This window comes from Pyrus communis, chromosome 2 (assembly GCF_963583255.1).
Source record: "Pyrus communis chromosome 2, drPyrComm1.1, whole genome shotgun sequence".
NCBI classification, from domain to species: domain Eukaryota; kingdom Viridiplantae; phylum Streptophyta; class Magnoliopsida; order Rosales; family Rosaceae; genus Pyrus; species Pyrus communis.
In genome coordinates, this window is record NC_084804.1 from 5,321,517 (window position 1) to 5,348,032 (window position 26,516).

General features: G+C 37.8%; 4 protein-coding genes across 5 annotated transcripts; all 4 read left to right on the top strand.

Moving 5' to 3' along the window:
- The first annotated feature begins 1,141 nt into the window (after positions 1-1,141).
- LOC137725267 (hydroxyproline O-galactosyltransferase GALT2-like) lies at positions 1,142-6,570 on the top strand. The gene is made up of 7 exons (XM_068463897.1): positions 1,142-2,730; positions 3,273-3,511; positions 3,725-4,015; positions 4,941-5,069; positions 5,237-5,410; positions 5,833-5,940; positions 6,091-6,570. The coding sequence occupies exons 1-7, from the start codon at positions 1,842-1,844 to the stop codon at positions 6,298-6,300; spliced, it is 2,040 nt and encodes a 679-aa protein (XP_068319998.1). The 5' UTR covers positions 1,142-1,841; the 3' UTR covers positions 6,301-6,570.
- Positions 6,571-12,560: 5,990 nt separating this feature from the next.
- On the top strand, positions 12,561-16,341 carry LOC137725773 (CSC1-like protein ERD4). Of its 2 annotated transcripts, none has more exons than XM_068464553.1 (6): positions 12,561-13,186; positions 13,651-13,799; positions 13,948-14,223; positions 14,382-15,226; positions 15,369-15,624; positions 15,734-16,341. In XM_068464553.1, the coding sequence occupies exons 1-6, from the start codon at positions 12,916-12,918 to the stop codon at positions 16,109-16,111; spliced, it is 2,175 nt and encodes a 724-aa protein (XP_068320654.1). In that variant the 5' UTR covers positions 12,561-12,915; the 3' UTR covers positions 16,112-16,341. The 2 variants fall into 2 exon arrangements, with proteins under 2 accessions (XP_068320654.1, XP_068320656.1); XM_068464555.1 differs by lacking the exon at positions 12,561-13,186 and adding an exon at positions 13,311-13,571.
- Positions 16,342-17,005: 664 nt separating this feature from the next.
- LOC137725700 (uncharacterized) lies at positions 17,006-20,802 on the top strand. The gene is made up of 4 exons (XM_068464474.1): positions 17,006-17,730; positions 18,472-18,696; positions 19,454-19,834; positions 20,102-20,802. The coding sequence occupies exons 1-4, from the start codon at positions 17,152-17,154 to the stop codon at positions 20,555-20,557; spliced, it is 1,641 nt and encodes a 546-aa protein (XP_068320575.1). The 5' UTR covers positions 17,006-17,151; the 3' UTR covers positions 20,558-20,802.
- A 2,205-nt stretch (positions 20,803-23,007) lies between these two features.
- Positions 23,008-24,724, top strand: LOC137726641 (phospholipase A1-Igamma1, chloroplastic-like). The gene has a single exon (XM_068465580.1). It carries the CDS (start codon positions 23,109-23,111, stop codon positions 24,666-24,668), a length of 1,560 nt encoding a protein of 519 aa, XP_068321681.1. The 5' UTR covers positions 23,008-23,108; the 3' UTR covers positions 24,669-24,724.
- Positions 24,725-26,516: the final 1,792 nt, after the last annotated feature.

The following is a 26,516-nucleotide window of genomic DNA, read 5'->3' on the forward strand; positions in this document are numbered from 1 at the left end:
CGATCCATGGCTGCAGCTACTTGTGAATTAAGTTGGCTACAATATTTGTTGAAAGATTTACGTGTTGAGCATTCCCAACCGGCAAAGTTATTTTGTGACAACCAAGCGGCTTTACACATAGCTGCAAATCCTGTATATCATGAACGCACAAAGCATATTGAGATCGATTGCCACACTGTTCGTGAGAGGGTTGAAAGGGGAGAAATTAAAACTTCCTATGTCGGAACGGGAGAACAAGTCGCAGACTTGTTTACTAAGCCACTGCGTGCGCCTATTTTTCAAACGCATCTAGGCAAGTTAGGCGTCATTGACATTCACGCTCCGACTTGAGGGGGAGTGTTAAAGATGCTCCACATGCAGTGCACTGTGCTTTACAGATTCAAAGATGCTCCACATGCAGTGCACTGTGCTTTACAGATTCAAGCTATGCTTTACAGATTGGAATATGGTTCCCACGTTAAGGATGTATAATTATGCATAGTGGATAGCAAGGCCACTACATGTGTATACTGACTGATGCATCATAGACAGCAAGGATGCTTATTCCAGCTGCTTTGTTTATTTGCATGCGTATGTAGTAAACTGTGTATAAAAACTCTGCTGCAATTGCAGCAGATCAATCATTCAAATATAGATTGGATCCAAGTTTAATAGGGAGGGAGGGTTGAGTGGGCGGGAGAGGGGGTTGGGTGGGCGGGAGGGAGGAATTTTGGGGAAGGGGTTGAGTTGAGGGGATGGGGAATAAGCTTGATGGCGAGGTGGGTATTAGGGAAGGGGAAGGGGAAGGTTAGGGTGGGTGAGGTGAGGGATAAATATGCCCTTATTTTATTTATTTATTGTTTTAGAATTTTTTTAATTTCTTAATATCCACATAAATCCCAATCACATCATTAATTAACGGAAGACTTAACAGTTTGATTAACGGATGTATGAGATTGTCCCAAAATTAATAATTTAAGCATAACACTGAACAAAAAAGACTTCATATATTAAATATTAAAAATTACAAAATTTAAAAATAATAAACTGAAATTGACTCAAAATTATTTCTCGTATCATTAGACGTGGGTAGTGGGTGGTGAGCAACCACTATTTCTTTGAGTCCAACTTGATGAATTTGTTAAATTAAAAAAAAAAAAGGATTTAAAGTGCAGAAGGAGCAAAAAAAAAGGCACCTGACCCTTCGTCCTGTACGAAATGGGGGACAAGAGAAAATAAAAACCCAAAAGAAATGGGGAATGAAATCACCCATCGCTTATTCTCTCTGTGGTTTCACGTTTCAGTCAAATATCTTCTTAACTTTTCCCAATAAATTTTCCATCTTTATACAACTTTACCTCCCTACTTCCTCCCTCCCTATGCTCCTCCGCTCTGCAATCTTGCAATCTGCATTAGGGTTCTCGCCCAACTCCATCTCCCAATCCAATCCCATCTGCATTTCCACTGCGGGCTCTGTTCATCTGGGTCGGGATCGAACTCTCTGCAGAACGCCGGTGAGACGTTGAGTTTTGAAGCCTTTATGCGTTGAAATTTTGATGGGTTTTCTACTTTTTTCTGCATTGTGTTGCTGAATTGTGACGTTGATTGGATTCTTGAACTCGATCTTTCTGAACCCATTACTGTATGTTGCTTTGTATTTCTTGCCACTGTTGATTTGGATTGTATATTTTGAATGTGGGTTTTTTCTTGCGGATTTGGGAAAGGTTTGGTTTGGGAGTGTTTTTTTGGGTTTGGAGCTTGAATTGGGTTTCTTTTGGTGATTGAAGAAATGGGTATTGGAGGAACTGTTTGGTGGTTGTTGTTGTAGAGTATATTGTAGTCTGTGTATTGGTTTCGTAAAGATGAAGAGGCTGAAAGTTGAACCTTCGGTTGCGAGGAGGTTCAAATTGCAGCATTTGTTGTTTGGTATAGCGGCATTGTACTTGGTCTTCATATCCTTTAAGTTTCCCCAGTTTCTGGAGATAGCAAACACGTTGAGTGGTGATGATGGTTATGTTGGGTTGAAACTGGTCGAAGATGTGGATTTGAGTAAACCATTATTTAGTTCTGCTTATAAGGATACGTTTCATCGCAAACTGGAAGACCAAAACCAAGATGCGCCTGTGAGGCCTAGTAAGGAACCTTTGGAAGAGAGTAAAGGTGGATCTAAGCCTATAAAGCCACTACAGCATCAATATGGTCGGATTACTGGTGAGATTATGAGGCGAAGGAATAGAACAAATGAACTTTCGGTGCTTGAGAGGATGGCAGATGAGGCTTGGACATTGGGTTTAAATGCTTGGGAAGAAGTGCGTCAACTTGATGGGAAGGAGATTGGAGAGAGTTCTATAATTGAGGGAAAACCTGAGTCATGTCCTTCATGGTTATCAATGAGTGGGGAAGACTTGGCAACAGGAGATAAGTTGATGTTTCTTCCTTGTGGGCTTGCTGCAGGTTCTTCTATTACGGTGGTGGGAACACCCCATTATGCTCATAAGGAGTATGTGCCCCAACTTGCAAAGTTGAGGAGAGGTGATGGAACAGTTATGGTCTCACAGTTCATGGTTGAGTTGCAAGGGTTGAAATCCGTAGATGGGGAGGACCCGCCAAAGATTTTGCACTTGAATCCACGATTAAAAGGTGATTGGAGTCAGCGGCCAGTCATTGAGCACAACACCTGTTACAGGATGCAATGGGGAACAGCTCAAAGGTGTGACGGCTTACCATATAAGAGCAATGAAGACATGCTAGGTAAAAAAATTCCGTTGATTTAGAAGATAAAGTCCTTCCCTGGTATTTCTACAGCCATGATATCTGTAAAATTGTATGAAGATTCCTGAAAGTAAAAAATAAAAGAAAAAACATGTGTATACCTCTGTGTGAACAATACTAATGCTTTTTATAAGGATAAGTCCCTTAAAAAGGACAAGTTTGTTTATAGTGCAAAATAGGAAGTATATTATGAGGATTAGGGATGTAGATATTTTGTTTGCATTTTCAGATCGTAAAAATTCATTTCCCCTTCTATCTATTCTGTAGCTGTTTGTTATGTGGATTATATGTAAACTTAGCTGTTTACTATGTGGGTTCCTTATACTTGCTGGCTCTTCCTGAGCAGTCCTGACCATCATGTAGTCATGTTGTTATTTCGAAGGAAAGGATACAGAACTTTCTTATGCTTCCCAGGCTATTAGACTCCAATTTCCACCTTCTTTCTATTGTCTTGCAGTTGATATAAACCTTTGGGTATACCTTTTGGGTTGTAATATAATGTTAATGCACATATGTGGCAGTTGATGGATTTGGGAGATGTGAAAAGTGGATGCGGAATGATATGGCAGACTCAAAGGAGTCCAAGACCAAGACTACCTCATGGTTCAAACGATTCATAGGGCGCGAGCAGAAGCCAGAAGTAACCTGGCCATTTCCCTTTACAGAGGGTAGATTGTTTATCCTGACCATACGTGCTGGTGTGGATGGATTCCATGTTAGTGTCGGGGGCAGGCATTTGACTTCATTTCCATATCGAATGGTATGTTGCATAAATGGGTAATTTACTTATATTGCATATGTTTGCCTCTGACATTGGACGAATATGCTAAGGCCATAATTATGATTACTGATCATATCTGTTCCTAAGCATCTGGTTGTGTCATTTCAGTTTTATTCCTTGTATTGTTTTCCAATTCCTTCCTTATCAATAACAATGCACTTTTTTATAATTAGTTTTATGCTTTAATTTTAGGGTTTTACACTTCAAGATGCAACTGGATTAGCAATTAAAGGAGATGTTGATGCTCATTCTGTTTATGCTACTTCTCTTCCCACTTCTCATCCAAGTTTCTCACCTCAAAGAGTACTGGAGATGGCAGAGAAGTGGAAAGCACGTCCTTTACCCAAGAGTCCTATTCGACTGTTTATTGGGGTTCTTTCTGCTACAAATCACTTTGCAGAGCGCATGGCAGTGAGAAAAACTTGGATGCAATCATCATCAATTAAGTCCTCCAACGTGGTAGTCCGTTTCTTTGTTGCATTGGTAAGTTTATTGCTTTTAGTCATTCAATAATTGATTTATCAAGAGTTGAGCAGTCAGATCCAAGGATCTGGTGTGCAGATATTTTCCATGATTATGTCCTTTCTATTGCCAGAACAGAAGAAGTCCTCTCCGTTTATAAGGCTTGAGAACAAATATTTTTTTTTTTTTTTTTTTTTTTTTTAAAGTATAACGTCCTTGAGTAGTTATATCTAATCTTGCATGAGAAGATATAAGTGTGGCTCTAATTGGTTAGAAGATATAAGTGTGGCTCTAATTGGTCATAAGTGTGTGATTCAGTCCTTCAAGTTTTCTGTATGTTTTTTATTTTGAAGTTCTAGCTCCAATTGTAAATCCCTGTTTATGCTTGTACTAATTTATCTGCCCCTTCCTAGCTTGGATTTTGTTTGTGTTAAAAGAATCTTTGACTGAAAGAGAAAGTAATTCTCGATTGATTCTGTTTCCCTTCCATAATGTCAGACAGGCCAGATTGATGTTTATATTTTATTGCGTAGATGCTGATGTAGATATGTGTTTGAATTGTATGGGCTCAATTACCTGATATGGCATGTACCTAGTAAAATTGATTGGATGAAAGAAAAGTACTCGCTCTAAATGGACGCTGGCTTGGAATGACTGAAAGAAAAGTACCCGGATCATTTTCGAATATTTATTTTAGAAAAAAGTTCCTTCAGGGGCAGTACAGTGATAGTGCGACCCACCCTTCAGTGGGAATTGACTGGATTTTTAGCGTTAGGGTTGTAACCTTTGAAATTTGCCTAGCAATGAAAAGAAAAGAATTTGAATTATGCAACTCAGTTACTTGTAGATTGATGAGTTTAATCTTAGTTTGAACTTTGAAACTGTTTCTGTTTTATATGAATCTCTTCCTTCAATATTTGGTTATATTAATTATTAAGTTTTGCAGAATCCAAGGAAGGAGGTAAATCAAATGCTGAAGAAAGAGGCTGCTTACTTTGGTGATATTGTTATTTTGCCCTTTATGGATCACTACGAGCTTGTTGTTCTGAAAACCATTTCTATTTGTGAGTTTGGGGTGAGTTCAGTTTATTCTCCAGTATTTCTCCATTGAGTTAATATATTACATATGAATATTATTATAAATCAAAGGTTTGTGTGTATCTGTAGTTTGATAAACCATTCAACTGGGTCTTTGTCGAGTTTGTACTTCTTGTACTTAAAAGCTTTAACATATTAATGCAGGCTCAGAACGTGACAGCTGCGTACATCATGAAATGTGACGATGACACATTTATTAGAGTGGACACCGTCTTAAAGGAAATTGAGGGCATCCCTTCTAAAAAATCCCTTTATATGGGCAATCTTAACCTCTTGCATCGCCCTCTCAGAAGTGGAAAATGGGCTGTAACCTATGAGGTATGCAAGTTTGCGTGCATCTCTACTTAGTTTTCAAGTCGTCCATTTATCTGTTTTTGTTAAGAGTTGCTTTTGATAAGCTGTCTTGTGGGTTTTTGGAATGTCATGAACGATCCGTCTGTTTATTAGGAGCTACTTTTCTTAATTGTATATTCTGAAAATTGGATATAGTGGTTGGACCCCTGTCAATTGGAGCTCCATGGTACTGCTAGAATCATATGGTGGACAAGAAATAATTTCACTGCATACGGCTCCTGATTTACCTACCGTTGTCGCTGTTTTCTAATTTTAATTTGTTTTGATTTTTCCAGAGAGGATTAAAAGTTTTCAAAGAGGATGCATGTTAATCCCTTTACGTTTGTGGTTTTTTCTTCTACTCTTCTCTCTCTCTACCTCTGAAGCATTATTGTCTACTGTGACAGGAGTGGCCAGAAGAAGTTTATCCTCCATATGCCAATGGCCCTGGATATGTAATTTCCATTGACATTGCTAAATTCATCATTTCTCAGCACGTTAGTCGTAGCCTAAGGGTAAGTTAATAATTGTCCGACTTATTACCTCTCTTCGGAGAATGGTTTCTTTCTTTTTCCTTCAGTTCCGGTTCAAAATTAATATGCATTGGCCGAAAGAAAAGTTATAATATATGTGGTTGTTGAAAGATACTGTGTATTTGGTTGCAGCTCTTCAAGATGGAAGATGTGAGCATGGGAATGTGGGTTGAGCAATTCAACAGTACCACAGCGGTCGTCCAATACTCCCATAACTGGAAGTTTTGTCAGTACGGGTGCATGGATAACTATTTCACCGCACATTACCAATCTCCAAGGCAAATGATCTGTCTTTGGGACAAGTTGGCTAGAGGTCAAGCTCGATGCTGTAACTTCAGATGACACCAGGCAATGTACTTCACCCTTCTTTCTGGTATCCTCACGCTTGTGCCGATTCTTGTCTATTAGTTTCGATGGAAAGTACAAGCTCCTAACTATGAATCGCGAGAAATGGTTTCTGTCAAAATGAATCATCGAAGAGTAGTATAGATTGTGTTGTAAAATGGGGATGCTTGACAAATTCTCCCCACCACCATGACATTGATTGTACATTATGCTCGTTATCTTGAGATTTAACAGAAGATTTACAATGTCTTATACATTTGTGGTTGAGCAATTGCACCTCCTATCTTGATCATCAAATTAGTCGTCACCGTACACCGTGGCACCATACGGCACCTGCTCAGTCGATAATGTTGAAGGAGATAGACTCTACATGTATTAGAAAAGTAGCACAATGCGGTTTTCATCTCCCTAGCATTACTCTTTATCAAAAATACTATTCCGGGCGTTGGAACAATGATGTGTGCGTTAAGTTATTGAAAAACTGTTGGAATGCGTTACCGGAAACTGGGAAGGTGGTAGTTGCGGAATTTGTAGTACCTGAAGTACTAGAAAATACACCGGAAACAAGGAAGACACTCGTATTTAGACATAACGATGATGGCCGTGTTGTCTGTTGAGTGGTGGAAAGGAGCGAACAGCAGTTGAATTTGATAACCTAGCAAAATCTGCAGGTTTTGTTGGAACACGGCTTTCTCCAATTTCATATGGATGTCATGCGACAGAGTTTATCAAGGGAAAACCATTCAAAAAGTAGAATATATATACATATGCATATCTAGGAAGCTTTTATGGGAAGATATTTCTATTTTTTATTTTTATAAAAATGAGGATTAATTGTTGGGTCCACATCACATCAAACTTTAACGATCCGAACCGTCTATTTTTCAAGTTGTACCTTATAAATCATTCTTGCAAAATATTAGCCAAATCGGAAATATTTAAGACATCTAATTGGGTTTAAAGAAATGAACGAATACTTTGTTATATAAGAAACGATGAAATTTGATCTTGATAATTAAATAGGCAAATGGTTTGAGATTGAATTGAATTTTTGCAAGGATGATCTATGAATCGAGACTTACAAAATAGACGGTTCGGATCGTTGAAATTCAATATGAAGTGAACCCCACACCTTAGCCCCATTTTTTTCAAAAAATGGGAATCTCTTTGTATAAAGGGCCTATATATATATATATATATGTGAATGGTTTCCAAGTGTGTTGAGGGGGAGTTTAGGCACATCGAAAAAGTTGCTCGACGAAAAAGTTATAAGTTCAAGTTGTAAAAACTTCTATGCAAGATAAGGATAAAACTGCGTATATAGGTGTTTGCCTCAACCCTTACAAATATGACAGTCTTGTAGGCTTGACATCGACTTTTTTTTGTTTTCCAGGTGTGTCATCGTTTGAGCCACGAAGAAGAGCTTACATAATCTGAGATGAAGCAATCACAGTGTTGATTGAGTTCTGTCGGATCATAATTGGAAAGCTTTTTCCATTCCGCTTGCTAACCCTCGAGGAAGCAATAAATCAGCCAAATAGTGATTATCCTATATGAAAAAGGAAACTTGGCTACTAGCTAAGTACAGCCATTTAAGTGCATGCAAAAACGATTGAGTTGAACCGTTAATGTGGTGAAGGATTTGCTGGTGATTCCAACCGTAGCAACATAATAAAGTCGTCTGCCGCTCGCATGATCAACTTTCTGTAAAACACAATAAGGTGACTTTCGTATGTTGCTACGGTTGAAAATTGGTCTCTATAATATTGTACTGTTTTTAACCAAAGCTAAAAAAATAAGGAATCTAGGAAAACTAATGAAAAAGGTTTAAAACTTTGAGTTTTAACAGCTTTTTAATGTAACAATATGATTTTTAATTAAAGTGAATAATACTGAAATTTTTGTTAAACTTCTCTTAATATCTTGAAAGAATTTCGTCCATAGCTTTTTTTTGGTGTCGATAAGATTAAAAGCGGCCACGTCATACGTGGGTCCCCACTGCTTCAGTCCAGTCCTTCTCACACAGAAGCTCTTTCCAAACCTCCAGCCTGCTCCCACGTGTATGGCCCCACGAGTCTCACTGGCCTCCAATCACAAGGCTTTAAGCCCTTCAAAATCGGACTAAACGCGAAAACAACACTGACTCGTATCGGACAAAAGTGGCAATAAACCAACTTATCGGGATGGGGCCCTACCACGTCAGTTGGGGCCGTTGCAATGGATTGCCATACCAACGCCCAAACGCTCAAAAATCAACGTACACTGATAGCCGGCAGCCCGGATGTCTGACACGTGTCCCCCCCATCAAAAACCAACTTTCATATTCGAACCGAAAAACACCATCTTTTAGTTGAAAATGCAATCAGCCACAGCATAATTACAACAGCCAAAAAAAAAAAAAAAAAAAACAGAAATTCCAATCAAATTTCTAAAATTCGAAAATTAGAAAATTTACAAAACCCTAATAATCGAATCAACGATCTGCAAAAGTTTCTATAAAAATGCCCCTAACTGATCAGGGATAGAGCTAGAAATTTCTTCTAGTGAGGGGCAACCGAAAATAACTAAGAAAACCTTATTATAGTATGGTTATACGCAATATGATATTAATGATGATTTCAAATGATGATATATCACAATTTTAATGTTACAAAAATATCAATATAGTAGTGGAAAGTCGCAAAGTGATGAGAAAAATATAAGTACATGATAGGTGGGAGAGGGTTTTTTCGGTTTGAATGACAGAACAAAAGCACTATTGCTCATATAATATTTGATATAGAGTGTAAGTACAATGAATGTATGTTAAATATTATATACGTATATTTTCTTTAAAGATAACTGTGTATATTATATAATTGTAGTTTACAACTAAACAAACGAATTACTTGAGTGAAAGCATTTGCCCCCAATGAACCTTCATTGCCTCCGTCCATGTAACTAACTAAAACACCTCTAAATTCAAAAATTTACAAAACCCTAATAATCTAATCGAATTCAAACAACCATAAGCCGAACAAAACGAAGTCGAAATTACAAATGGAAAAGAGAATTGTCCAAATGTCGGCAGGCACTAAAACAGTTTTCATTTCCTGAGAGGATGATGCGTATAGTACCAAAGTTGGAGAGCCCAATAAAGCTATGACTTTGACAACTTTAACATTTCCTGGCCTACCTCTGAATCGCAGCTTTATAAGATATTGGAGAATCTGGATAAATTGGTTTAATTTAGCAAAGAAATATAAGATCTGTTTGGTAACTTTGAATCTAACTTTTTAAACTTAAAAACAATTTTCAAGTTTTAGATCTTAAAAACTTGTTTGGTAGGATTATTTTTAAAAACTGAACTCAAGACTAACTCAAAAATATAGTCTATTACCTGTAAACATAAAAAGTGAGTTTTTAGAGTTTTTAAACTTAAACTCACTCATTTATTTTCTCTCCCTCGTTCATTCTCACTCCAAATCTATCTCTCTTTTCTTCTTTCTCTTTTTTTTTTTTTTTTTGACCTTTTTCGTCTCTCTTCCAATCCGCTCTCTTTATTCTTTAGGTTCTTTTTTTCACTGATCTTCCTCTCTATATCGTCTGATCCTTTCTTCTTTCTTTTTCCTTCAATCATCTCTTACTTTATTTCCTCATCTCTTCTCTTTCTACCTCTCTTGCAACCCCTCTGCTTTTTAGATCTCTTTGTTCTACTTTAAGTAATAAGATTTAAAAATTTTAAATTACAAACCAACCAAGTTTTTGAGTTTTAAAAAAAATTGTTTTCAATAAATGTTCTTAAAAAATGTTTTGAGAAATGATAAAAATTTTCAAATAGGATACCAAACAGGCTCTAAATTATTGGGAAAAGAAGATCTTTTGCAAATCATATATATCTCGGGAATTATTATTATTGACACTTCAAAAATCTCATTTTACATTCCAAATTTTCTATATTTTGAAAGAAAAATACACTTATGATGAATGTAAAATAAGATTCTTAAAGTACCAATAACATTTCCCTATATCTCTTCCCTTTCATATTTAGAGTTAAGGGTACTTTTCTAGACACCCCAAAATTAGTTATCCCCAATCTTTTTTTTTTTTTTTTCCTTTCTTAAAAAGAAAACTAAGAAACGGTGCAATAAAAAGGAACAATTAACAACCTTTTGATTATTTGCATTTGATAAATTTCAGGCTTCTTAAGATTGAAAATTGATAGAGGTGATCCTTGAATTTGTTCACCGTCAAGTCATTCAGTGAAAAATCTCTGTTAAATAGAAAGCAAGTGAAGGGGTTGATTGGACAAACTCAGGAAATGACTAAAATGAGTGACGGTGGACAAACTCAGGAGCCGTTTCTATCGAATTTCAACCAAAGTAAAGAGTTTTGCCAATCTCATAGACTATTTTGGCTAAAAAACCTAAACTCTACTTGCATTTGATGAAAGGATGCTTTAATCCATCAAGGAGGAATATTTAAATTGACAAAACCAAGACCTGCTTGATAAATGTAAGAGATATTCAATGAGTGAAATTAAGGGTACCATAAGGCATATGTTGATTTGATCACAAACATTATGCTTTTCTTTTTTTCCAAGAAATACAAATATACTTGGCTTTCCAATCTTTACAACTTTGATTAAAATAAACCCAAAACATACATGTTCAAAAGCTATTTGACATAATTTAATCTTATTGGGAATGAATGCCAGTAGTGACAAGAGTGCATGTTTTCCTTAATGTCAAAGATAACTTAAAATAGCAAATAATTATTGGTGAAACTTTGATGAAGAAAATCTCACTACTATAATTGTTAAACAGAATCACAAAAGATTGTGTTTTAAGTAAAAAATGCTTGGTCAACATCACTCACCAAAAACTCTTTATAATCTTTTATTTATTATTCATAAGTGAACAGTTTCATATTTGATTCTTATGACCGACGAGTTTGATATCGTAATATAATTACTTACCAAATAATTTAGCTAAAATCTCAACTCTAATGCACATTGAAATAAGAAAAATACTTGGCTTGTAAGTCAATTGAGTGTATGCTTTAAGTTTCTGTTTATTGCATAACAAAAATTTCCTCTTGTTTTAAGAGCCAAACAGAGTTCTACAAGTAATTTGATATTGATTAATTTGCCCATAAAACTATCATTTAGTATCACTTTACCTCCTGAAATTAGTTTTAACTCACTTTGTCCTATGAAATTGTCATTTTTGGCCATTTTGGTCTCATTTAGATTAAGGGTAGTATCGACATTTTATTCTTCACACAATTTTTGCTTGCTAAAACAATTGTGTATTGATGCGTATATGTAATTGCAGCCGTGAGATTCAGCGAGTGGCTTGAATTAGATTTTGAAGCACAACCCATTATTTACTTTTAAAACAGAACTCATTGTTCGTTTTTGCCAATAGCTCATTGTTTGCTTTTGCCAACAGCTACAACTAAAACTCCATAACAATATGCAAGAGAGAGGTATGAATCCGAGTTATCAAAAATAGAATATGAATTGTTTTAGCAGATAAGTTGGATACAAAGAATTATGTTAAAAATAAAATGTCTATATTACCTTTAGTTTAACATTTATCTGACGAAATAGACGAAAATGACAATTTTCATTGAACAAAATGAGACAAACTAATTTTAAATAGTAAAGCGAGACTAATGACAATTTTTGAAACCGCCAATTCTTCTTTATTTGCTGCCTTCAATGGACGATTTAACTTTCCAACTTTAAAAAACGTTCATGTCAGTACATAACTGACTTTCTCTTTTTCCTATTTAAAGCGATCTCATGACTTTCCTTCTTGGGACATCCGATCAAATGGGATCCCATGACTGAACCTTCACACGTTTGCCATTTTCCATATTTTACCACATTTATGTTTCCTGCAAGCAACATTTTCATCTTTTGGAAATAACAGTCTCCCAATCTCTCGTATTCAAAGAGAAATTACTCTACATAATTACATACATGTATACAGTTTGCGTTTGTCTCTAAAACTGACAATCCGTTTTTTATGTCGATATCGTTGCGCTTAACAAATTACATCGATAATATTAGTAACGTTGTTAATAACAACATAAGTGGCGCGATAACTGTTTTACCGACAGGACTCAGAGAAGATAGAGCCATACCAATTTATTGAACATTAATACCGTGACAGTGATGCAGTCTATTTTTTGTCTGAAACACTCCAACTCCTTGTCCCCAAAAACAAAGTGCCAACTGCCAACCCATCAAAAAAGGGTGACAAACACAAACTTGCTAATCATGCTTCCAGATATTTTCATTTCCTCTGTCATTCATTTGGGTTTGGCATTTGCATTACTTGTCATGGACTGTTAACTTCACAACCACCAAAAGCTACCAGCCTTCCTTCCTTTAATTCTCTCCCTCCTCCTTCAACGGTTACTTTCCCCTTCCTCCCATTCAATGTCCCTCTAACGGCTCTCTCTCTCTCTCTAACCCTCCGTTTTCTCTCGTTTTATTTCCATTCCTATCTGATTTTCCACTACTTCTGTGCATCAGTGCATGCTCTCTCGCTAGAACTTTCACTCCAAAGTGCTTAGAGAGAGAAAAAGCTTGAATCTTTGGGAGTTTAGAGAAAACCCCAGATGGATCTCGCTTCGTTCTTGACGTCCTTGGGGACCTCCTTCCTCATATTTGTGGCTCTGATGCTTTTGTTCTCATGGCTTTCGAGAAAGCCTGGAAACACTGTGATTTACTATCCGAATCGCATCTTGAGAGGGTTGGATCCATGGGAGGGCGGGTCCATGACCCGGAACCCGTTTGCTTGGATCAAGGAAGCTCTGTCTTCCACTGAACAGGAAGTTATATCCATGTCAGGGGTCGACACTGCTGTGTACTTCGTGTTCTTGAGCACTGGTTTGTTTGTCTCTCTGTCCTTTTAGCTTTTTGACTGTTCTCGAGTTTACTTTTTGGTATTTTTGTCTCTTTTGTTTTTTACCATGTTACTGTTTCTGGGGTTTGTTCTGTTTGCTGAAAAGTTCGGAATTGGTAGAGCTTTGTGGTTGTTTTTGCTGGATGGTCCGATTTTGAAGTCTACTCTCAGATCTCTAAGTTTTTACTGCTGTAAATTTGGATAGTTGGAATTTCTTGAGATTGGATTGGAAAAGTTAATTTCTTTCTAGCTTTGAGAAGTGAATTTCTGGAGATTTTAGGATGATTTCGACGTTTCGAATAATACTTATCTTAACGAGGACTGTGTTACCAGTTTTACTTCTTGTGATGATCTTGTTTCCTTGTTCTGGTATAACAGTATGCAATGCTTGGCCTAATTTATAAAGTCAGAAACCTCGAGGTTCTAACTTTCCTATTTGATGTGGCAGTGTTGGGTATATTGGTTTTGTCTAGCCTTGTTCTGCTACCGATTCTTCTGCCAGTTGCTGCCACCGAAGTCGGGCAGAAGTTAACCAACGCAACCATAAGCAATGGCACTTTCAGTGACCTTGACAAGTTATCCATGGGACATCTCAAGGTAAGCTGTGAAACATTTTCATGAAGCGTCTTGGTTTTGTTCTTCTTTTCCCATGGATCTGTGGCTGCCGCGGTTTTTCGTATAATCCTCTCAAATGAATTGTCTTCTGAGTGCTGATTGCGTTTGTGTTGTCTTTCTGTATGTACAGGAGAAGAGTCCTAGGTTGTGGGCATTTCTCTTGGGTGTCTACTGGGTTTCTTTCGTCACGTATTTCTTGCTGTGGAAGGCATATAAACATGCCTCCAACCTGAGAGCCACTGCTTTAATGTCTCCTCAAGCGAAGCCTGAACAATTTGCCATTCTTGTGAGAGACATACCTAACTCCCTCGAAGGTCAAATTAGGAAGGAACAGGTCGATTCTTATTTCAAGACCGTCTACCCTGATACATTTTACAGATCATTGGTTGTCACAGACAACAAAGAGGTATGGTTTTTTCGCCCATTTCTCCACATTTTGTGCCCTTGTTAACTGTTAACGTATACAGGGAATCGTTGTTTAGGTAATATGATTGTTTGACGGCGTGTTTCTTTTTTTTTAGTATTTCTATTTATCTGCCAATCATGTTAAGTTAATTCTTATAGGTGGACAAAATTTGGGAAGAGTTAGAAGGGTTTAAGAAGAAGCTTGTACGCGCTGAAGCAGTCTATGCATTATCGAAGAAAACTGGCAACTCAGAAGGAATAAGACCCACTAACAAAACCGGTTTCCTTGGTCTTTGTGGGGCAAAAGTAGACAGTATTGAGTACTACACTGAGAAGATTAATGAATTAACCCCGAAACTGGAGGCTGAACAGAAAGCCACTCTCAGAGAGAAGCAGCAAAATGCCGCTCTGGTTTTTTTCACCAGTAGGGTGACTGCAGCTGCTGCAGCTCAGACTCTACATGCCCAACTTGTTGACACATGGACAGTCACCGATGCTCCTGAGCCTCGTCAAGTACTTTGGCCTAATCTCAAAATCAAGTTTTTTCAGAGACAGGTGCGGCAGAATGTTGTGTATATCATCGTGGCTCTGACTGTAGTGTTTTATATGATTCCAATTGCTGCCATCTCTGCATTCACAACTCTGGACAACCTGAAGAAACTTCTTCCATTTCTAAAGCCAATTTTGAAGCAAGATGCGATTAGGACAGTGCTGGAGGCTTATCTACCTCAAATTGCACTCATAGTCTTTCTGGCTATGTTGCCAAAGTTCCTTCTGTTTTTGTCCAAGGCTGAGGGAATTCCTTCCCAGAGCCATGCAATAAGGGCTGCTTCCGGGAAATACTTCTACTTCACTATCTTCAATGTTTTTCTTGGAGTTACGGTAGGTGGAACCTTATTCAGTACATTCAAGACCATCGAGAAGGATCCTAACTCTCTTGTTGACTTACTCGCAACTAGCCTCCCCGCCAATGCAACTTACTTCCTCACCTTTGTGGCCCTAAAGTAAGTAACAGTTTGCATCTTCTAGCTCTTCATTTCCTACCAAGAACCGAAACAAGATTGCAAAATACTTTACCGTTTGTCCACACGATCTAAATCATGTCTTTATTATTGAACTGATTTTTGTGATACGCGTTGATGACAGGTTTTTCGTTGGATATGGTCTTGAACTGTCCCGACTAGTTCCTCTGATCATTTTCCATATAAAGAGGAAGTACCTCTGTAAGACCGAAGCTGAGGTGAAAGCAGCTTGGCTTCCCAGTGATCTTGGATACGGGACTAGAGTACCTAGTGATCTGCTCATCATTACGATTGTCCTCTGCTACTCTGTTATTGCTCCACTGATTCTTCCATTTGGTGTGCTGTACTTTGGTCTTGGATGGCTTATCCTTCGAAATCAGGTATCCTCCAGTCTTTTTCGAGCTTGCCAGTTTCTAGTCGAAAAACTTTACTGACTCAAAGTAAACATATGCGATCGAAAACTAAAGGTTTTGTTGTTTCATTGAGCAGGCACTCAAAGTTTATATTCCAGCATACGAAAGCTATGGAAGGATGTGGCCGCACATGCAAATTCGAATCATTGCATCTCTGATATTGTACCAAGTTACCATGTTTGGTTACTTTGGGGTGAAGAGATTCTACTATGCACCATTCTTAATTCCACTTCCTATCATGTCCTTGCTTTTCAGTTTCATCTGCAGCAAGAAATTCTACCGCTTTTTCCAACACACCGCGCTTGAAGTAGCTGCACACGAACTCAAGGAAATTCCGAACATGGAGCAAGTTTACAGAGCTTTCATCCCGCCAAGCCTGAGCTCCGAGAAGATAGACGATGATCAATTTGAAGACGCTCAATCTAGTGTTTCGAGAACAGCCTCGTTCGCCTAATGTGTGACAGTCTTGTGCAGTTAGAAGTGATTTAGTTTGGGTTTGGAGTGTCATCTGTTTATATAACATGTGATTAGGAACATTGCAGATATGTATGCACTGCGGATGATCCGTCTCGTCCTTTGGATTTCATGAATTAATCTGTTAAATTGTTGTTTCCTATTTATTTACCACTCTGCAAACTATGCATGCTCTTCCTTGTTTATTAATGCAATGTTGCTTCCAATTGACTTACTTTTTGTTTATTAACAATTAACTGAAAATGGTGAAACTTTAAGAAAAGAGTCTTTTTGATATGAGTTTAGAAATATAGCGCAAGTATATTTTTGTCTACTACTTGTTACCCGATTTAAAGATTCTCATTTTTTTTCTGTCGCTTCCTTTTTCGCTTCTCTTTTGAACCCAAAATCCCAAATATTCCTACTCTCTCTAAAACTTATTGTTTTCATTGACTCATTAGAAAACCAGAAAGTTTAGTGGAAGAATCGGACTCAAGTTGTTTGTGTTTTCATACATTTTCCAAACAAATTTGGAGCTTTGATGTTGGTTAAAATTTAATTGAAATAAAAAACAAAAAGTTAAATTTGTTAAATAATATGTAATTTAGAGTCCGCTTGTACCTTATTTGATATCACATGAGGCAGCAGCGTACTTTAGTCTCTGATTAAACGGTACGCCAAAACAGAGCTGGTGACCCTAAAAAGTACATCAGTAAAAGTTCAAACTTGAATTCGAACTCCAATGGGGAGGATTCGCTTCCCACTAACCAATTATTTGTTTTGATAGAAAATTACTGAGAAAAAAAAATTAAAAAAAAAAAAAAAACCCAATGGGGAGAAAAAAAATCAAATATAATTTGAAAATAAAAGTAAAAAAGCAAGGCAGACTCAGAAAATTGCTCTGCTCTCAGTTCATAACTTCGTAGTTCTCAGTTGGCGCCTCAGACCAAAAACCCCAAAACCCTCCCATGAAACATTTCAAATCCCCTCCCTTTGTCTGAACCTCCAAAAACCCACCTGAAACCCTCCGCCAACTAATCAATGCCGCCTCCAGCTTCGGCGACGCCGCCGGAGATGGCGCTCCACAACCGCTTCTTAGGGTTCCTCATATGGCAATCCATCCCCTCCACCGTCATCTTCTTCCTCTTCAAAACCCTCTCATCAGTCGTCTCCTCCGCTTCCCCCTCCACCGACAAGCCCCCTTTCACATTCCCGTTCGCCCCATCGATATTTGCCCTTATTACGTTTTTGACCTTCCACCTCTCCCAGCTCCTCTTCTCCTTCTCACTCTCTCTCGTCGCCTCGCCACACCCCCACCGCCCCGCCTCTCTTCTCCAGCTCGTTCTCGGGCTCGTTCGCTTCCTTTTTGTACCGGGTGGCTCCGATTCGTCGGAGACGGCCGATTCCCGTGCCCGGGCTAAGCTTTCGGTGCGTTTCCTGATGTTTTTGGGCGCGGCGGCGGTGTCGGGGTTTGTTTCGGTGGCGTCGTTGTGTGGGGGGTTTGGCGATGGGGTTTCTGCGATTGGGAGAGTAGGGTTTAGGGGTTTTATGATGGGTTTGCTTTTTGGGCTGTACTATGTGTATAATCGCAGGTGGGTCTTGGAGTTTCCCATTATTCAGGTCAGTTTTTGGCTACCTTTGTACAAAGTTTGAATCTTTCTCTGTGTAATTTGATGTTACATGATGTGTATTGTGTGTTAGCAAAAGAGAAATGCATTGCTGAAATATGTAGGAGCCTACAAATGAAGGAAACCCCTCGTCAATTGATTGAAAGTACAGTTTTTGCTTTTACGCACGAGTGTTCAATCATATTTCGATAGATTATGTTCTACCCTAGACATCTAGGCTGGTTACGGTATTAGTCAGATGTTTCTGAAATGTAGAGCTCAAAGGTGGTGAAAAGAAAAGAAAAAGAAACTATTGAAGTTTTCCTATAAGTTCTAAATCGTGTCAATAGCGCTGTTGAAGTATGATGAATCCCTGTCTGTCATTGTGTCCTTGGAGCTCTCTGGTTTTTCCATTTATGGTGTATATGGTGTGAGCGGGGCATGTGTATGTGTGTGTATAGAATTCATCTTCTTTGTTTAGGAGATCCAATCACCACGGTGGGTTAATTGTTCATCATAATTCGTGTTATCTTGAATCAGGGTCCTGGCCCAATTCTCTCTACTTCTTTTTTGCTGGTTTGCAATACATTTTGTGTGTAAGCATGTCACCGGTGGAGATTCGAGACTGCTGTTTGCACTCATTTACTAAGTTTTCTCATAAGAAATTGTTTGCCTTGTTTGGATATTCTCATGTTGCCTTTTGCTTTCTGCTTACACAAATCATGGCTCTGACTCTAATTGTTTATGTCAACAGCGTCCTCCTTTTTTCAGCTTCAAAATGGGGCTTCCTTCAGCTATCACACGATCCTTTCAGCTTTCCTTTGTTGCGTACCTGTTTTCAGCTGCACTGCTAGTGTTTCTGCCCCACCACATTCAGAACCAGACTACAACTGGAAAGTTTATTGCCGAGCAGATCAGGTTTTACATTGGGAGTTTCTTAGTGTTTCTCTGCTGGGAACTAAGTCACCATTTACATCGGGTTGGTTCTTTAAACATATTAACATGGTTGTTAATTTTCATTTTTGTTAATACTACTGCATGTTGTTGAAAGAAGCATTGCATTTGCAGATCAACTAAAATACCTATTTGAATGTTCATTTTCTTGCCGGTTCTTGGCGATATCAAATGCCCACTCCTTTTCATCAATAGTACATGTGAGCTTATCTTTATGATTATTTGAATGAGTGCCTGGTATGTGGAACTTTTGTGAATGTTTTGTAACCCCTTCAAGTGCTCTTCATTGGTTCCCCTCCCCGTACAGTTATAAGAGTGAATGTAACATAGAAGTACCAGAAGTCATGAGTGGAATAAACTAGAGCCTCATGCAGCATGGACCTGCTCAATGATGCAGAATATTTCTTCCAAATGTTAGAACCAGTCGCAGAAGCTTTGTATACAATTTAAACCTAATAGCCAGCTTGAGTATTTAATGCTAGTAGCATTTGATGGAATTTAATACAACTTAGCTACTTTTTCTTCTTTTCGGATGTGAACTTAACTGCTTAATGACACTAGAAAACTTACAACTTGGTCATATACCATGCTATATGGCATACTTATAAACCGCACAGCTTGATCTCTTTTTAAAGAATCTGAATACTTGGTGCTATTTGTTTGCTATAACAAATTTCTGTATCAATTGAGTCAGTTTTCATGTTCATATTCTATGCCCCTTCCTTTTATAGTTAACCATCTAATTTGAAATCTGTATTGTTTGAAATTGTGTTGTAATGTAGGTGCTTCACACAAAGAGATTCATATTTGCGCCACCTAAAGGATCAGCAGCAGCAGAAACAAATCCAAGTGAGATTCTCCTTGCAGCTCTGGAGGAGAGCAGTCCTAATTCTCTTCTTCAGTATCTTGCATATCTTGATCTCTGTATGGTTTGCGAGAATAATGTGGATGCTTGGAGAAGAGCTGCATTTTTTGAGGAAACTGGTGAAACGTACAAAAGAGTTATATCTGTATGCTTGCGGCCTCTGGAGCAGCTTGCATCAAAGCTAGGTGAAGGCTTGGAAAGTTCCATTGAAAACGGCTCCCAAATATCCAATCAGTTACTGTCCCCAACTGACAACCGACTAGACTCAAAATACTCTGAAGCTTTGAATAACTTCCAGGTAAACAGATCAATTCTTAACCATACTCGTGGATATATCTTACCTGTCTGTGTGTGTCTTACTACTTCGTTTAGACGAACTGTGAACTAACATATCATCTATGGAGTAATATTAATCTACCATTGTCCAGTAGTACTTCTATCTGAAATTCTAACAATTCATTTTAGTATTGTTCTCTGGTTATGGACCAGGGCAATAGCTCTTAGATTGGTACAGTGGACGTTGTCGCCTAAAAAGCCTAATATATATATATATATTTTAATGCAGCTATATGCATGGTGTGCGTGGACAGCTGCCTCACTGACTGCATGCTCACACAAAGAGGACAGATATGGGGTTGCCCAGATCTCTGGTAGTAATGCTGCTGTAATGTCCACACTGATTTCTTGCCTTCTTGCTGTTGAAACATACATGGGGAAGAAGACCACTTTGCAGTCTGCTAATCAGTTCATGGGGTCAACTGGTTTTAAATTGAGAAACTCGAGCATGGCTAATACTGGCACAAGCAAAAAGAGAGCCGGCCCGCTTCATTCAAAAGCATATGCTGTTGCTGATGTTCTGAGGAACTCGATCTACCAGATTGTGTCTGCTTTCCATGATCAGATGGCAAGCAGTGCTAAAAAGGGCGACAAGGATTGGATCATTAACAGCAAGCCTCCTTTCGGACCACGCGAACTTCTTGTGCAGAAACTGCGTCTATTCCTTGACTTTCGAGCCAGCTAAGTTCTTGTTAATTTTTCCGGGATTCAAGCCTCTTCCTTTAATCATTGAACTTGCTTGCGGCATGCATACAAAGAGCTGGTTTTGTTTCTTAACCCTGAAAATGACTGGTGGATGGGATGAGCTGAAGGACATAATCCCCATTTATTACAAAGAGATATCATATTTGGATCCTATAAATTAAGTTGTATGGTTGATAGGAAGCACTTGCATCGACTGTTTTACCGAAATAAAAAATTTCCAGTTTACTTCGTGTTATCGCGTATTAAACTCTGCTAGTTGGATTAAATTGGATTAATTTGGTAGGAAATCAAAAATATTTCCCATGTTTTACTTTGTTCTTATTGCTTAATACACAGTGCGAGTTGGATTAAGTTTGGTTAAGAAATTAGGGTATGGCCTGGATCAAATTAGTCTTGCTTTACTCAAACTATTGCTAGCATGTCAACTAATTAATTTTTGTATTTCTGGCCCTCTTTGCTGGGATGATGATTTCAGCAAATAAAAAGTTGGCAAAAAGGAACGACTTTTCGCTTTCTTATTTTGTTAGTTTTTTTTTTTTTTTTAATTTTTTTTTAAGTACGTTGATATTTTTATACTAAAGGAAGAGATAGTTCGACTAAACAACACAATGAGTAGCCTAATTTGATGTCGAATTCATCATTCACGAGATTCGAACATCAGACATCTCATTTTCAAGTGAAAATAAATACTACTAGATCATAGTACTAAGTCATTTTTATTTTGTTTGTTTGGCTTAACTGTTCGTGTCAAGTGCAATAACAATAACTAAAAATTGGGTCCACGAGTTTACAAATTTATTTTCGTCAAATTAGTTTTATTTTTTACGGATTCAAATTAGTGTTTTATGTATTTACACTCCAAAAAAGTTAATGGTGGAATAAATACGAAGTAAAAGAGTGCGTCATGACTTTATATTGGTACAAGAACAATTTCTATTTTTGTTATTTGGGTTTAGTCATATGATAGATCATTGCTAGTGAATCACACAATGGTGGTCAAAAAGAGGCTGAAATGCGTCTGTAAACCTTCTCGACCTCCATAAGGATGAATTGATGTGACAAGGTCACTAGCTGGTCTTCTTAAAAAAAAAATCTAATAGATCATAGCTAGATATCAAACTTATCATCTTTATATGAGATAATGAGAGTTTAACTTGGCACTTCCATTTTAAAGTAAAAAAATATATCAATAAATTGTAATTCTAGCGATTTATTTACGACGAGCTATGTGTGAACATAAATACTACATGTAATGTCATAGTTGTCTAGCTGTCTCTAGTCATCTATTGCTATAGACTTAGAGCTCGTTTGGATGTATTTTTAAAATGACTGAAAACGCTTTTAGTGAAAATATTTTTGAAAACAATTCTTTGTAAAAATGCTAGTAAATCCTGGAAAAGCACTTAAAGTGCTTTTTGGAAGAAGCACATAATTGGCTTCTCGTAGAAAGCACTTAAAGTGCTTTTAAAATCCAAAAATATTTTCTCTAAAAACACTTTCAGTCATTTTAAAAGCACATTTAAACGAGACCTTAGACGTTTTGTGGATGAGACTTTTTGTGAATCAACTTTTGATTCTTAAATTAAATTGGTAACATTTTATCCTCTTGATGATGATTATAAAATTGCACTTTACATTTTTTTATTATGAATGAGTATAAAATTGCACTTAACAAACCACAAGCAACATATGATTTCAGAATTCGGGGGCATGTGCTTCAGATTCTAAACTCCTCATTCTTTTAAACTATTGTAATAGTTTTGAACTTTTTTTTAATAATAATAATCAATTAAAAAATATATGATTTTAGAATTGACATGTTATTTAAAAAAAAAAAAAAATTCTAAACAAAGACATCTCAAGTCGATTCTTACGAACAAAACTATATACACAAGAAAGATTATCAAAATAAAAATGATTAATTTAAAGATTATAGTCCGCTAAATTATCGTGGTAAAATTAGAATTCCCGTTTTATAACAAAAAATTCGCGTTTATAGGAAGTACCGAGGAAGAGGTGCGAAAACTGAACTGAATCCACCACTACGTGTTGAAAGTCCAATAAGGTCATTACGTACTTCTTCCCCATGACTAATCGTTGTCCCAAAATTTAAAGTTGACATGATCTGCCGATTTATATCCCTCGTTGTTTCAAACAATTACCAATTGCCACTGCATCATTTGGGGAGTGGCAGTCTTGATACTTTATCCATGAGCAAGGTTAACCTTGAAGAGGTTAGGAGATTTGGGTTTCCCAGCATGTGAACTTGTCTCCATCGACAAGAACAAGTCTAAATAAAATACAAATGGTCAATCAAACACTGCGTAATTCCATGTTTTAGTCTTTGTCCCACGCGTGACACATTCATTTTTTCTTGTATATAATTCATCCCTCGATCCCTTGTATTCTAATTTCCAATTACTCCAAAATTCTGAGCCCTCTTTTGAACTCGTCGGAGTTTATAGCTTCAGCGGTAGAACGCTCGTCCTATCTTCCGGCCGTGTGTTTAGAAATTTGAGCTGGAGGCAACCATGGCGCTATCAACTAAGATGTACACCCATCTTCCGGCCAGTGAAGCCGCTGCCAGTGCAACCCGGTTTTCCCTAATCCGGGCTAGCCATCATCAAGAAGCTGTTCTTGATCATCCCCATCAAACCAAGACATCAAACAAAGCCAACCGTTTAGCTGAATCGCTAGCCAACCTCCTCCACCTCCACATAGATACTCCTCAAAGAACCAACATTCACCCTGCTAATTGGAATATGATCACAGAAGAGAGCCATTCAACTCCCACTACTTCTCCGAAAGACAACATATCCGAAAAATGGCGCGAAATCCACGGCTCAAATGATTGGGAGGGTCTTTTGGACCCTCTCCACCCTTGGATAAGAAGAGAGATTGTCAAATATGGTGAGTTTGCACAAGCAACGTATGACGCTTTTGATTTCGATTTCTTCTCCGAGTACTGCGGGAGCTGCAGGTACAACAAAAACAAGCTTTTTGATGTGTTGGGTCTAGACAAAAATGGCTACAATGTTAGCAAGTACATTTATGCAATGTCACACATCGACATGCCGCAGTGGCTGGAGAGGTCACACTTGGCTGACACATGGAGCAAGCATTCCAACTGGATGGGGTATGTTGCCGTGAGCGACGAGGAGGAGACTAGGAGGATTGGGAGGAGGGACATTGTGGTGGCGTGGCGGGGGACCGTGGTGCCATCGGAGTGGTATGAGGATATGCAAAGGAAATTGGAGCCAATTGGGGGTGGAGATGCCAAAGTGGAACATGGGTTCCATGGGATTTACACTGCCAAGAGTGACACCACAAGGTACAATAAGTCTAGTGCATCAGAGCAAGTCATGAAAGAAGTGACTAGGCTTGTGGAGTTGTACCAAGCAAAAGGTGAAGAAGTGAGCCTTACAATCACAGGGCATAGCTTGGGAGGTGCATTGGCTTTGGTCAATGCCTATGAAGCTGCCGAAAAACTCCCTGGCCTTCCGATAAGCGTAATTTCCTTTGGCGCCCCTAGGGTTGGAAACATTGCCTTCAAGGAAGAGCTACACCAAATGGGAGTCAAGACATTGAGGGTTGTGGTTAAACAAGACATGGTTCCGAAAATGCCGGGGCTTGTTTTGAATGAGAGTCTTCAGAAGTTTGATGACATTACGGGCACATTGGATTGGGTTTACACACATGTTGGGGCTGAATTGAAGCTCGAAGTTGGTTTTTCGCCTTATCTCAAGCGTGGTGGGTTCAATCTGCCAGGGTTTCATAGCCTCGAGACCTACCTCCATCTTGTGGATGGGTTTTTGAGTACAGAAACTACTTTTAGGTCAAATGCTAGGAGGGATATTGCCTTGGTGAACAAGGGATGTGACATGTTGGTGGATGATCTTAGAATTCCACAATGTTGGTACCAATTGCCACACAAGGGGTTAGTAAGAAACGCTCATGGGAGATGGGTTAAACCGAAACGAGACCCTGAAGACATACCTTCACCTGCAAGAGAAGCACAAGCGCAAGCTCATGCTCTTCAATTAGAGATGATGCAACCATCATCAGATTATATACTTGAATCTTTTATATAGTGCTTAATTAACATGTAAATTTTGACAGTTGATTAAGAACTTGAATGTTTGGCCTACTTGTTTACCTTGTTTTTTAAGCATTCTCCAAAACTGCTTCGATTCCTTGACTTTCGAGCCAGCTAAGTTCTTATTAATTTTACTGGGATTCAAGCCTCATCCTTTAATCGTTGGAGGGACTTGCGGCATGCATACAGAGAGCTGGTTTTGTTTATTAACCCTAATAATGACTGGTGGATGGGATGAGCTGAAGGACATAATCCCCATTTATTACAAAGAAATATCAAACTTCGATCCTATAAATTAAGTTGTATGGTTGATAGGAAGCATTTGCATGGACTATTATACCGAAATAAAAAATTTCCTGTTTACTTTTGTGTTATCGCCTATTAAACTCCACTAGTTGGATTAAATTGGATTAAGTTGGTAGGAAATGAAAAATATTTCCCGTTTACTTTGTTCTTATTGCTTGTTATACACTGGTAGTTGGATTAAGTATGATCAAGAAATTAGGGTATGGCCTGGGTCAAATTAGTAATGGTTTACTAATTTTCAGTCAATTTATTTTTTGGTCAAATCGCTTTTTGCTTTCTTGTTTTATTCGTTTGGCTGTACATTTGTAAACCGTAGTGAGAAACACTTAAAAGAATCAAACTACAGAAAAAAAAAAAATCTCGCTAATCAACTTTTAGTGCTGGCGGCAATAACAGTAACTAATAATTAGGTCCACAAGTTTACAAATTTATTTCTTTTTATTAAATTAGGGGTTTTTTTTTTTTTTTTTTTTTAATCAGAAGCAAACTAGTGCTTTTGTATTTACAATCCCAAAAAGTATCATGTATTCCTCAATAGTGAAATAATATGAGGAAGAGGAGTGCGTCATGACTTTATATTGGTACAGGAACAATTTTGATTTGGGAAATTTTATTTATACCCATTTGATTTCTTTTTACATTCAATTTATTATTTTTTTATCTTGAATTCTGAGTGTGTCCAACAATTCTCTTTTTACACCAAATAAGAACAACAAAACAAAAAAATTAATCTAGCAATAGGCAACTTTGGCACTCCATCTCTCCAAACTCTAACCACCCCAATTTCTACCTCCCCCAAACCTCCACTGCCACCTCCCTTACCATCCACAACAATCCTTATCCCCTAAAAACCCACCTTTAAAAAGACCCAAAAGAAAGTCATGACAATTTTTTTTTTAATTAATGATATTTTTAAAATTGTGATTCTACACATATATCATACAATCAATGGTCTAATACAAATAAATTCGACTAGTCGACAATTTCAATAGATTCGGACATGTTAGGACTGCTGGAAGGAGTTGTTGTGTGGCTGAGACTTTTGGGTTTTCATTGTGGGTGGTAGGGGAGGTGGTGGAGAGGGGTAGAAATTGGACGTCATTGGGGTTTGGAGAGATGAGGTGCTCAGAGTTTCCTAGTGCTGGAATTTTATTTTTTATTTTTTGTTCTTTTTCATTTTAGGTGTAGAAAGAGAATTGTTGGGCACATACGGTATTTTAAGATAAAAAATGATAAGTTGGCGGCAAAAAAATAATAAATGGGTCGGAATAAAAATTTTCTATTTATTTTTGTTATTTGGGTTAGGTCATCTAATAGACCAATCACAGCTAGCTATAAATATCAAACTTGTCATCTATACATGAGACAACTAAAATTTAACATGGTGCCTCACTTTAATATGTAAAAACATATCACTAAATTGTAATTATAACGCCATATTTGACATGGCACCTCCACCTTAGAATGTTTTTAACAAGAATTCACGTATTTAGGGGTGCAAAGGAAGTGTGAAAACTGAGAACTGATTCCACCATAC